This window comes from Aulonocara sp. 'chitande type north' Nkhata Bay, linkage group LG18, assembly GCF_057382095.1.
Source record: "Aulonocara sp. 'chitande type north' Nkhata Bay isolate Kocher_YH1m ecotype deep benthic linkage group LG18, A_spYH_male_GT1.1, whole genome shotgun sequence".
NCBI lineage: Eukaryota > Metazoa > Chordata > Actinopteri > Cichliformes > Cichlidae > Aulonocara > Aulonocara sp. 'chitande type north' Nkhata Bay.
In genome coordinates, this window is record NC_141361.1 from 16,534,164 (window position 1) to 16,546,737 (window position 12,574).

Here is a 12,574-nt window from a genome sequence, read left to right on the forward strand (position 1 = left end):
AATTACAGTCAAGGTGCCATGTAAAAATTTATGTCTCCAGCGCACTTTCCACCATTAAAAACAATTGCAGTCGTATCATGCAAATTATTATGGTAATGGTGTAATTTTAAAATATTTTCCTCACAGTCAGTACATCATATTTGCCTAGTTGGTAAACTAACACTTTTTAGTGTGCATGAGAGTCATAACAAGGACTTAAGAAATAATGGAGGTCCAGGAGCCTTTGGAGAACATAACCAGATGAAGATAACAGGCTGTTCACATGAATCTCATGCATACACTGAGTATGTAAAAAGTTCTCCTCTGGCCTTTCCCTTTTCTCCTTTCAAACTTTCATTTATTTGTCTCCTCTGATTTGATCTTTTTTCTACATTTTCGATTATTTTTTTTCACATTTATATGAACTTTTCTGTGCTATGAAGAAAACTGAAAACATACAAGGTGGTTTACCCTCTACATGCTTGAAAGCAAAGGCAATATGTGTCAGTACTGGCCACTACAAAAAGGCCTAGTAACCATGAAAGACTAGCTATTGAATTTCATGCACATATGCTAAAGTGGGCATGAAGATGTGATGGGGAGATATGTGACTTTCTTAAATGTCATATCAAAACCAAAATGTATGAAAGAAATAATTTAATATTTCTTGCTGAATGCAAAATTCCAGATGAAATAGAAAATTTACCTTGTAATATACACTTTATCTGTTTCTTCATGAATCTAGTCTGAGCAAAAGGACGAAAACCTTTTCGTCCTTTTGCTCAGACTAGATTCCTACTAAAAGTGGCACAATGCAGAAACATCTCTGGGTGCATGTCCTTCTGTGTGGTATTAGGCAGCTGGTGGATTGTTGGGCGACCTGGGCACCCCTTTTGCTTTAAGAAGCCATGAAAAAAGCTGTTGCACTGATGAAAATGTGTCATCTTTTTGGCTCGAACTGAAGGGTTTTGCAAATCCACTGCAAACCCTAATGAACACATGAGCCTTGCTGTAGCATTGTTGGGCGCAAGTATGGTACAAACAAAACCTCTGACCGTACCCACTGTGACTGAACAACGTTCAGTTATTCTCTCCACTTTCAAACTGTGTATGCAGACATTAAAAATAATAGCTTAGATTTATACACTGCCTTTCAAGAAACCCAAAGCCCCTTTACAAAAGAGTCTAAATAAGTCTACATTAGTATTAGTTTAGGAAAAAAGCAGGATGGTGAGTTCAACTTTTCCAATGCACAACATTATTTGAAAACTATATCTGAAGAGTGCATATGCCATGGAGATTAGTGGAAACCACTTTTTGTGATTCCTCATAATCTGGAATAGAAAGACATTTTTTTGGTGTATGTGTTTAATCTTTGTGTCACAGATTGCCCTCAGTATAGCCATGTGGGTTAACCCAAGTTAGTCCAGAAGGTGGCAGTGTTTCATGCCATTTAGTCCCACGTTGCAGTTAAAAGCAGGGGGGTTTCAAGGCAATTTGATCTCAAATGGGCCAGAGCAGTAAAACAATTGCATAACAACGTGCCTTTAATTCAAGTAAGCAAAAGTTCCAATTTGTTAGACCATCTATTTAGAAAACATGTTGAAGCGGTTGGATAAAATAAAATAAGTTCAGATTCAACAGTATGTCTTATTGCATGTCCATTACAGATCACAGTGAGTCTAGAAATGCATAAAACCATCAGATGAAGAGATTTGAGGTCTAAAGTACAATATTATTTTTCTCCGTATGACTCAAATAAATTTGTCAAGAACAACAAACATGCTTTATACTTTTATATGTGCATGAAAATAATAAAATAATAATAAAATAAAATAATAAAATAATAAAAACTTCAATGAAGTTTTTAAACTTTGTAAATCCATTTAAATTTCTAAATTAGACCCTTTAAAAGATCAGTTTCCATTTGCATACACGGACCATAAGGTGCATGTGTATATGTGTGTGCTCTTAGCCTATATGTTTGACATTCACTCTCTCCTGGTCAAAGTCCCTTTAGTGTTTTTTTACCCTAATTTCTATACCTGAAGCATAGAGGTGGTACTGAAATTAAAATTCTATTGTAGACGTCCTGCGTAGTTAGAGTTCAGGTCAGGGACAGGCCAGTGTGTTCAGGTTTGGCATTCAGTGTTAATGAGTACCTAACGGAGGTCACTGCAGTCATGCTGATGTGTTTTGTGCATGTGTGTCTTTGTGAAGGAACATTTCCGTGTGTTGTGGCCATACAATTGACATTGCAACTACTGGGCTGCGGGACTTGAATGCGTTGATATGATCTACTGTTCAAAAGGTCACACAGAACAGTGAGCTGTTATGTCAGTCATTAATGATCCAGTCTGTCATTGTTTTATTCATAGATTGAAGCTGCTTTAAGTATTACTTTGTGGCGTAAAATACAAGACAGATTTTATTCTGTATTTACATATATCATAAAGAAAAATAAGCATCCGGTTAATGCATGTGTATCTAATGTAATGTGTTTGTGCAATAAAAGATGATATAATAGAGCAGGGGTGGGCAATATTAATAGCCACCCCTGTTTTAGAGTTATAGCAAGCCCCTGCACCTTGGGCATTCAGCGAGCGTTTGGTGAATTTCTTCTGCCTTCATTTCGTTCATTTCAAGTTGCATGAACACTGTGTCCTGTGTTGATCTCTCGTCTTACATGCCTATTTACATGCCAAAGACTCTAAACTTATGGAGTTCTGTAGATGCGGGACCAGCCACTCGCTTCGACAAAACCCTGTTGTTATGATGTCTGTTAACTGGTTCTACGATTGTTGTGCTGATGTTTGGAAAAAACACTAAAAAGCTGTGAAAATGTAGGCCAGCAGTGTCACGTAGAAAGAGCTGAGGGATCATTTTAATCACTGCGTTGTCGTACTGGTCATGAAAAGGGGAAGTGAGAAGTGTGCTCCTCTGCAGTTTTCATTGGCACCTTGTTTCTCACACAGGCTTCTGTGCACAGTTCCCCAGATATCTAACTGCAACCCCTTTCCACTCCCTCTCACAGCAACACCCACTTTCTGACACAGCTGTGTTTTTTTTTTTTGAATGTTTGCCAAAAAAGCAGAAAGCACTGGTAAGAAATTCTTCGCTTGAAGATTAGAATCCGGCAACCTAATCTACAAGCTTCACAAACTGACCAGCACTTACTTAGTGACAAGAAAGCTTGTGAACACTTGAATTTGTAGGTTTCTAAATGTTTCCTGATCTTTGTGAAAGTTACTTTAAAAGACACACTCAGACTAAACTAATAACCTATAAACACTTTTACATTTATTGGTAATAGTAATGGACCAGTTCTTATATAGTGTTTTTCTACTCTACTTGAGCACTCAAATTGCATATTTCATGTCTGTATTGCAAGTGAAGGGCATCACATTGAAATTGTTTGAAGGAATTTTATAAAATGATGGTTTTCTCTGGGTGCTTTTGGGCTGAATATTCATTTTGCACTCTGAAATCAGTTTAAACCAGGTCAGACATTCTGTCTCTGTTGTTTATTTTGTCTAGATAAATATAATTAGAGGTCTGCTGAATGCTCGCCAATGCCAAGAATAATCGGGGCAACATGGGAGCCAAATAATTTGCAGAACACTTTCAGACAGAAATGCCTGAGGGGCAACAAAAAGAGCTTTGTCTGTGTTTTTGGGGACAAACTTCAAAACAAGAGGCTAAACACAATGCTCTGACCCCCGAGGTTAAGCACACAAAGGAAGGAGATTTTTGACTAGCTGTGGTCATGTGACTAGCCTCTGCGATTTGACCATAAAAAAGAAAAATGTGAAGAAGTGCCATCATGTCATACAAAGGAGACAAACCCATCAAGGGAGTTTTCCACTGATGCACGATACAAGCTTCACGAAAAATGAATGTGGTTGCTCTCGTATACATTATGTAGAAGAATAGTATTAACTACTATTTATAGTGAGGAAGGCCATCGACCACATACTGAATACAGATAAATATTTTTTATCTGATTGTTCTGGTATTTGCATTTAAATCTAATGAAATACAATTACTTTTGCAGTCTATGCAGCTTGTGTAGCTATTTCCCCCTCGCTTGTGACGCCAGCATTTGAGTTTATTGAAATCATGCATTATGCTGCATTAAGTATGTTGTCTTGTAATCATCATGGTAGTGATTTTCCATCATGGCTTTCACCTGCCAAGTGCTTTACCACTTCGCATGGCATTGTAAAATTATTTGGGACAGGGACACTTTGTTAATGATCATCCAACACGGAGCAAGAAACGAGGGGATGTGCATCCAAACGCATCAGTCATCCAGACTGGATTTTAAGCTTACAATAATTCACGCATATATTTATACAACTTTGGCTGACTGCCCCCACATTACGGGGTTCCTGTTGGGAAACATTCACCTGTGGGGTTTAAAGTCATATGATGGTTATTCAATGATTAGCCCAGGGTGTGGGGACCACCAAATATTTACGAGCCATAAAAAATGGGATGTGAGAGGGGCGCATGCACAGATGGAGAAAGGACATTCTTATGACACAGGCAAAACAGGAAATCTCCATTATGGCCACATGTTATCTAATCAAGCTGCGAGGAATTTTAACGTGCTTGTATGTGCAATTAACTGATCCACATCCTTGTGTTGTTTCACGGGTGCAACGAGATGATTTTGGGATTGTTGCCAAAAACCTAAATTATGTATACAGATTGGAATGCATTGTAAAGGAAGCACTGACGAGGCCAGCGGGATGTAAACATACACTGCGTTATTCTGGTGAATACATATAACAAATGAGGATGCACTGACCTCAGTTTGAAATTTGTCCAGTACCAAACTGTATGAATATGAATACACAGAGAAACTTGACTAAAAAGCATCTTTATTAAAGGAGTCATTGTTCAAACAACACATAGAACAGGCGATTGTGAAGACACACACTGCAAAATAAGAATAAAACTGATGGCCTTTTTAAAGTATAGTAAAAAAATAAATAAAATGCTGACAGATAGAAAAGCTAAAATTTCACATTGTTCACTGTTTTGGCCAGTGACTTGGCCCCGGACTATTGTTTTCCTCTCCATTTATCTCCACATATTCTTCTTGTGGACCGTGAACCAGGATGCCAATGCGACTACTAAAGTTGCGTGTTTGTGGATACAGAAGGAAATCATAGATAAGAGATGCCGCTATGCCACCACACATCGGTGCCAGCCAGTACACCTGGAACGAAAGCAGAAATGAGTTTTATCTTTGACAAAATGAAATGGATAAGGAAAATTGCTCTTTTTTTTGGATAAAAGGCGTTTTGATAAACGGCTACCCAGTGGTTTTTCATTTTGCCCAGTATCAAAGCCGGCCCAAAGGAACGAGCAGGGTTGATGCCACATCCAGTGAAACTTATCTGTAAATGTAAAAACAAAGCATATCATTTATAAGTAAATACACTCATGTGATGGAATAATTTTTGTTATAATTTAGAATGGGAATATCTTATCCATACACAAAGACGATGGTAGGGGGCTAATCTTGCATATATCTTTTTATAAAATGCATAAGAAATGCAGTAGCTCTACAGAAAATGAGTTTTAGATGTGCCGGATTTACCGCAATAAACTTTTTTTTTTAAAACTGTGTATTAAATCACAAAGATATTGAAAACTGTTAACAGCCCAAGAAGCTTCATTGAACTACTTTTTGCACCAAAAACCAAGGCGCTGACTTGTTTATCTGCATCTGTTATGTTTCCAGGCAAACACTATTTAAAACGGTTATTGGCAGACTTTTATTAAAGTCGACATATGTTGCTGACTTGTGTTCGACTCAATGTGACACTTGTGTAGCCGCCTTTGAAACTGTGATTTGCCGAACCCCTGCCACACCACCCTGACGCACATAGAAATACTCTGCAGAATTGGGTAACATAGTGTAGGGAAAATCTTGAATCGTAAATTGAGAGAAACTGTGACACCCACCAACGCTAACTGTACAGGATATTTGATTTACAACAACAAAGCTGCTTTAAAAATGATCAAGATGCTTAAATAGTGCAAAAAGGTTCAGGCATGCTTTGACAAACAGTTGCTATTTAGCGATTTATTCACCCTCAACTTGATAATAAATAATACCCTTTAATGCTCTGCTCTGAGCAGTTTTATATAAAATGAATGCACATGTGCCTGATCCTTCTAAGATGACAGATTTCAGGAGGATGGATTGCAATCAGCTGACTGCTACTCATATAAAAATTCATACAGATTTTGATTGCGATTCACTTACAGCTGTTAAATGCCCAAGTCCCACCGACAGCCCAATAGCCAAGGGTGCAGAGCCTGTAACATCAGTCCTTCGCTTGTCAGTCACTGCTATGATACACAGAACCAGCTGAAGGGTGGCAAAGAATTCGATGGCAAAACCTGCTCCTACACTGACATTTAGCTGCAAAAGACAATTACTGCCCATTAGTCCAACTAGAGTTAGGCTTGATTAGACTGAATGTGCTGGTTTATGTGTGAAAACCAAAACGACAAGTGCAACCTCTTACCGCATTAACACCAAGAGACTCTCCAGGCTTATATCCATTCACAACAGCGCTGGCTGCAATTGCCCCAAGCATTTGAGCGAGGATGTAGAACGCACATCTGAGTGCACTGATCTGGCAGTTGACCAGGAGGCCCAGGGTGACCGCAGGGTTCAAGTGTGCTCCACTGATGTGCCCCAAACTCTGAGCCAGTGTGGCAATGGCTAGTGCAAAGGCCAACGAGACCTTTATTTCCTGAGCAATCATCTGATTTTTATCATTGCCCAGACCTATTCCAACAATAGAGGATAGGCCAATAAGTATGAACAGTAACATACCAACAAACTCTGCAGCCACAGCCCTCCAAAATGCCCAACTCTTTACTTCTGTCATCTTTACCCCTTAAGAATCTGTTAAAACATGTATATGCGTCACTATTTATAGTTTGTGGAGAGGGGAGGGGAAATGACAAAACAGGAAGATGTTGTGCTGTGCAAGATTTCATGTAACACCAGAAAGACAAGTGTAGCTTTTCTCTTTTTATTTGATATAGCAGAATTTGTTTTCAGACTGGCTCCTTTGATTATTCTACAACATCCTCCAGCAGGGGCTCTGTTTCACGTTCCTGTTCCTGTTCCGGGGCCCAGCAGAGCAAGATTTTAGTTTTTTCTTTGAAGCTCTCGTCACTGGGTGCCAGCACATAATTATACAGAAGCGCTGCCACCACTCCAGCACTCATCGGTCCAGCCCAGTACACCTGAAAAACCAAAGAAACCACATCAGTTACAATCTGAATGACTTGTAAGCCCAGTGACTTAGAAAAAGGTCACATTTTCAGCTCGTGCGTCACCAATACATACCCAGTGATCATTGAACGCCTTCTGTATAACTGCAGGTCCAAAGGATCGAGCTGGATTGATCCCACATCCCGTGTAGGAGATCTGCAACCCATAGAGGAAAACACCACTTGCTTGCCTGGCTGTACATCAGCTGATTACATGAAAGGCTGATGTACAGCCAATTCACTCCGAGCCAATCTATTGTGTTGGCTTCTGAAAGATGGAGAAACCATCTGCCAAATTAATGACATGGGAAATAAATGAATGTTTTCATGTACTCACCCCAGCAAGATGTCCAAGCGTTACAGAGAAGCCATATGCCAGAGGTGCAAATCCACCAATGTCACGTCTTTTGTCATGGAGTGTCACCAAGCACAGAACCAGCTGCAGAGTGAGCATGAACTCCATGCCAAAACCTTGAGCTGGGCTGATACCATTTAGCTAGAAATGATAATACCAATGGGATTAGAGGATTTTTATACCCTACAGTGCTTCCATTATTTTAAGCATGATGCTCATCATTTCGCATGACTGCTACAAACAGTTAAAATGTGACATTAAGACTACAAACAGACCTGAGTTAAAATTGTCACTCGAGCAAGGCTGAAGGCAATTCTTTGAATGCCACTTAGTCCAAGTAGCAAATATCATTTAAGGCTAATATTATTTAGGAAAATCATGGACTCCACCTTACCTCATTAACTCCAAGTGAATCAACATGTTCTGCCCTGATACCATACACAATGGCACTGCCAACCACTGCCCCCAACATCTGAGCCAACATGTAGAAGAGGGCTCTGAGAATACTTATACGACAGCTGGTCACCAGGCCCAGGGTGACGGCAGGATTCAGGTGTGCACCGCTAATGTGACCTATGCACTCGGCTAGCGTGGCGATGGCCAGGCCGAAGGCAAATGCCACTTTGATCTCACGATCAAGGTTGAAATCATTTGGATCTCCTACTGCAGCAGAGAGGCCCATGAAAATAAAGATGATCATTCCCAAGAACTCCGCCAGAACTGCCCTCCAAAACGACCACGACTTAATCTCTGACATGGCTACTCAGATAACGTCCAGTGATAACAGACAGCTTTCAAAGGAGCACCTGCGTGCTACAGAATCTGGCAACTCAAATTTTGCTCCACCAGTGAGCCACCTGAAATTGTGAGTGACATTCACAGGCATTTATCAGGTGTGTGCCTTTAACAAATCAGGCCTAATTAGAAGCAGCTGAGAGATGTGGGCTTCACCCAGTGAGCGTGACCTCCAGGTCTCCTGCTCTGCTCATTGCTTTTCTAGTGTTACTGAAGGAGATGCTACGTTTCTCATTTAAGACGGCAAACCACAACAGCAGCTCAAAAGACAGGACTTTGAATGGAATTGAATGGATCTGATGGAAATACAAAGAAAGTGTTTAAGCAAAATGTATCAATTAGTACAAAAATATCACATGCAGTAAGGGGCAGCTTGGAGATTATAATTTTATCCAGGTTTGAGTCATTTTAAAATTTTCATTTAAATACATTACTGCATTAATACAATAATATAATTAAAAATTCAAAACAAACTCTTTCAAATGTCTAGTGACTGATAATTTTAAAAGAAATACAAGAAAAGATGATGGAGCGCTAAGGAGAGAATAAATAGGCTGGAGGGTGTAGGTGCTACTGCCATGCTAAATGGTTTCCCTATCTTTCAGTCTACTTGTTTTATTCTGAGCAGGGGCACGGTGCTTTGAAGTTAACATCTGTCATTTGCCACTGTGAAGGAAATGGGAGCTTTTGAATTCACGACAAGGAAACCAGCCCCTTGTTCAGCTTTTCTGTGTGAAAGAGCTGGCAGGTTAAAGGGTCACACTGCTTCTTGTCTTCATCTTTGAAAGAAAGATGAGAAGCCCTCCATAGAATCACATTTTACTTGGGCAGCATTTTTCTTCATCAAACAAATGTTTGTTTGTTTTTTTTTTACTTGCACATCACTCTGATTGATTCTTCTGTTTTTAATGTTGACTTCATTAAAAATCAAGTTTTCTTTTTTCTTTTCTTAAAAAAAAAAAAAAAATCTGCCTGAGATAGCATTAACATGTGTTTTGACTATAAAGAATGTTCACCCAGGAAAGATGCTAGAATGACTGGGATGACATGGCATTTAATATAGGGCTGTGCGATATGTCCAAAATCTCATATCCCGACATTAAGACATCTATCGTCCGATAACGATATAAATCACAAAAATGTAGCATTTTTTGTAAAATCTGTGACTCTCGGGCAGCTCGACTTGCGTGAAGTGTTTCCAGCTGGGCGTCGCGTACCTGGAGTCGAGTGTTTTAACCGATGCACGAAACGATACATTTTTAGACATAAGTTGTAACGGCCGCCATTTTCTTTGTGAGTATTTATTGCATGGCGTGCTGCGGGGAAAAGCCTGTTCTAACGTTTGAGTCTAAGGTTTATTTTTTAGCAACTGACGGCTCATTTTTGCTTCTCATTCGTAAACACTCTGCATACTCTTTCAGTGATTCAGTTTATTTTGAAAAGTCTCAACAGGATCTTGAGCTTTATTGTGAAAGGTTTATGTGGAACAAGCGGACACACGGTGTTTTTACCGTCGTTGTTGCTAACGACAACGCATAAAAACAAACGCTTGTCTGTCTATAGTGTGGTTATATTAAATATAAGAGAAAGAGAGAACTTTAAGAAATTAATATAGCCACTACAGTGACCATCAAAATAATGAAAAAATATTGCCGTAAACAGTTTATTTTGCGTCACCACGAAACAAACGATAGCCTAAAATGAAACGATAGACGTTTTTATATCGTCATCCGATATATATTGTTATATCGAACAGCCCTAATAACACGTGATAGCATTTTAAGATGTAATGAACTGAAGTAAATGCAAATGTTGGTACAGGAGGTTATCATTTCTTGTTCTTTAAGCTCTGTGCTTGCAGACCATATTTTATTTCCTTAAAGATCAGCACTTTATCTTTTGGCACACGTGTATCTTTAAAGGTACTCCTTGATTCTGTAGTGTGCTGTAAGCCCAACATCCTCCACAGGCAGTGGAGGTTTGCTTTTGTGGAGTGACGACTAACAAAATCAGAGCCTAAAAATGTATCTCTGTGCACTTTCTGCATACACATAATACTTTTTCTTGTGAAAGTTGCAAGTTTAAATCATGCAAAAATAGTTGTAAATTAATTGACAGTTCTTACAGCCAAATGGCATGAAATGTTTCTGAAACAGCTGTAGCACTGGACACTTTTTTAGGTACAAATTGCTAGTACTGGGTCGGGCCCCCTTTTGTCTTCAGACCTACGTTAATTCATCGTGGCATAGATTCAAAAAAGTGCTGGAAACATTCCTCAGAGATTTTGGTCCATGTTGACTTGCTAGCATCAAGTAGTTGCTGCAGATTTGTCAGTTGAAAATCCATTAATTGGATTGAGATCTGGTGACTGTGGAGGCCATCTGTGCACTGTGAACTCTCTGTCATGTTCAGGAAACCAGTTTGAGATGATTTGAGCTTTGTGGCATGACACAATATCTTGCTGTGAGGAGCCATTAGAAGATGTGTACGCTGTGATCATCCATCTTGGATCAATATAAAGCAGGATGGATCCATGCTTCCATTTTGTTTACAACAAATTTTGTACCTACCGCCCAAATATCACAGCAGAAATCAAGAATTATCAGTCCAGGAAACGTTTTTCTAACATTCTGCTGTCTAATTTTGGTGGGTCCATCCAAATAGTAGCCTCAGTTTCCTGTTCTTAGCTGACAGAAATGTTAGTGTGGTCTTCTGGTGCTGTAGCCCATCTGATTCAAGGTTTAGAATTAGAATAGAATAGAATTCAACTTTATTGTCATTGCACATGTCACAAGTACAAGGCAACGAAATGCAGTTTGCATCCATCCAGAAGTGCTTTAACCATAATATAGATATATTACAGAAATGGGTCTGTTATAGGTATGAGGGTACAAAATATGGGTCTATTATGGGTATGTTATAATGTACACGGTATGAAGGTATGGTGTGAATATGTTATAACTATAAGTATGTACAGGCTATGAACAGGATATAAATATGAAAACTATACAGAAATATGAAATAAAAAGCTATACAGAAATGAAATATGAACTATGTAAGTTATAAACAGTTGTAAACAGTTGTAGAATTATAATTATCGTATTGTACAGAATGATTGTCTATACAGCATTTACAGTAGTGCAGTTAAGTGAAATATGTGGATATTTTTACAGAGGCTATATAAAGTGCTAGTGGTTGTGAGTGGTGGTTCAGTCCATGTTATTATTGTGTGTAGGAGGGTACAGTTGTCCATTTGTTTGTTTTTGACCATTGTGTGTGTGTTCAGTTATAGGTGGTTGTTTGTATGTTCAGTCCATGAGTTTAATGTGGTTCAGATGTCAGGAGGCAGGGTTCAGGAGTCTGACAGCTGTGGGGAAGAAGCTGTTTCGGTACCTGGTGGTCTTAGTCCGGAGGCTCCTGTAGCGCCTCCCAGAGGGCAGGAGGATGAAGAGTCCATGTGATGGGTGACTGGGGTCTTTGATGATTTTCCCAGGCCTTTTCAGACACCGCTTCCTGTAGATGTCGTTTATGGCAGGAAGTTGTGCTCCAGGAATGCGCTGGGCAGTTTTCACGACCCTCTGCAACGCCTTCCGGTCCGAGGCAGAGCAGTTCCCGTACCAGACTGTTATACAGTTGGTCAGGATGCTCTCGATGGTGCAGTGATAGAAGTTCACCAGAATGTCTGAGGACAGGTGGTTCTTCCTCAGAGTCCTCAAGAAGAGGCGCTGGTGAGCCTTCTTGACCAGCTTGGAGCAGTTGGTTGTCCAGATGAGATCCTCGGAGATGTCGACACCCAGGAACTTGAAGCTGCTCACACGCTCCACAGCCATCCCTTTAATGTAGATGGGTGGATGTGGGTCAGCATTCCTCCTGACATGTTGTGTATTTGGAAATGCTCTGGCTATTAGCTTCTGACTTCTGACGTCAACAAGACATTTCCTTGCAGTGAACTGCCTATTGTCTCTTTTTGGGGACATCCTCTGTAAATCCTTGTTTACAACAGTTTGTGAAATACTGAGACCGGTCCACCTGGCACAAACAACTACACCCTGTTTAAAGTCACATAAATCACCTTTCTTCCCCACACCTAACTGCAGTGAAGTGTTGCCTTGTGATTTTTCGGCTAAACATTTGCAT

At 39.7% G+C, this 12,574-nt stretch overlaps 2 protein-coding genes across 2 annotated transcripts; both read right to left on the reverse strand.

The window, feature by feature from the left end:
• Positions 1-4,812: 4,812 nt before the first annotated feature.
• Positions 4,813-6,896, reverse strand: LOC147308281 (aquaporin-1-like). The gene is made up of 4 exons (XM_086270713.1): positions 6,528-6,896; positions 6,263-6,421; positions 5,307-5,387; positions 4,813-5,206 (listed from the first exon to the last, which is right to left on the reverse strand). Exons 1-4 carry the CDS (start codon positions 6,894-6,896, stop codon positions 5,018-5,020), a joined length of 798 nt encoding a protein of 265 aa, XP_086126839.1. The 3' UTR covers positions 4,813-5,017.
• A 137-nt stretch (positions 6,897-7,033) lies between these two features.
• LOC147308282 (aquaporin-1-like) lies at positions 7,034-8,520 on the reverse strand. Its single transcript, XM_086270714.1, has 4 exons — positions 8,037-8,520; positions 7,625-7,783; positions 7,364-7,444; positions 7,034-7,260 (listed from the first exon to the last, which is right to left on the reverse strand). Exons 1-4 carry the CDS (start codon positions 8,397-8,399, stop codon positions 7,087-7,089), a joined length of 777 nt encoding a protein of 258 aa, XP_086126840.1. The 5' UTR covers positions 8,400-8,520; the 3' UTR covers positions 7,034-7,086.
• Positions 8,521-12,574: the final 4,054 nt, after the last annotated feature.

What these genes read in the sequence shown, in the direction of transcription:
- LOC147308281 (XM_086270713.1), bottom strand. Translation starts at nt 6,896, where the DNA reads ATGACAGAAGTAAAGAGTTGGGCATTTTGGAGGGCTGTGGCTGCAGAG. An exon ending in AGTCTCTTGGTGTTAATGCG is followed by an intron (nt 6,422 to 6,527) that starts GTAAGAGGTTGC and finishes TGTCTTTTGCAG; the next exon opens with CTAAATGTCAGTGTAGGAGC. An exon ending in GACTTGGGCATTTAACAGCT is followed by an intron (nt 5,388 to 6,262) that starts GTAAGTGAATCG and finishes TTACATTTACAG; the next exon opens with ATAAGTTTCACTGGATGTGG.
- LOC147308282 (XM_086270714.1), bottom strand. Translation starts at nt 8,399, where the DNA reads ATGTCAGAGATTAAGTCGTGGTCGTTTTGGAGGGCAGTTCTGGCGGAG. An exon ending in ATTCACTTGGAGTTAATGAG is followed by an intron (nt 7,784 to 8,036) that starts GTAAGGTGGAGT and finishes TATCATTTCTAG; the next exon opens with CTAAATGGTATCAGCCCAGC. An exon ending in CGCTTGGACATCTTGCTGGG is followed by an intron (nt 7,445 to 7,624) that starts GTGAGTACATGA and finishes TATGGGTTGCAG; the next exon opens with ATCTCCTACACGGGATGTGG.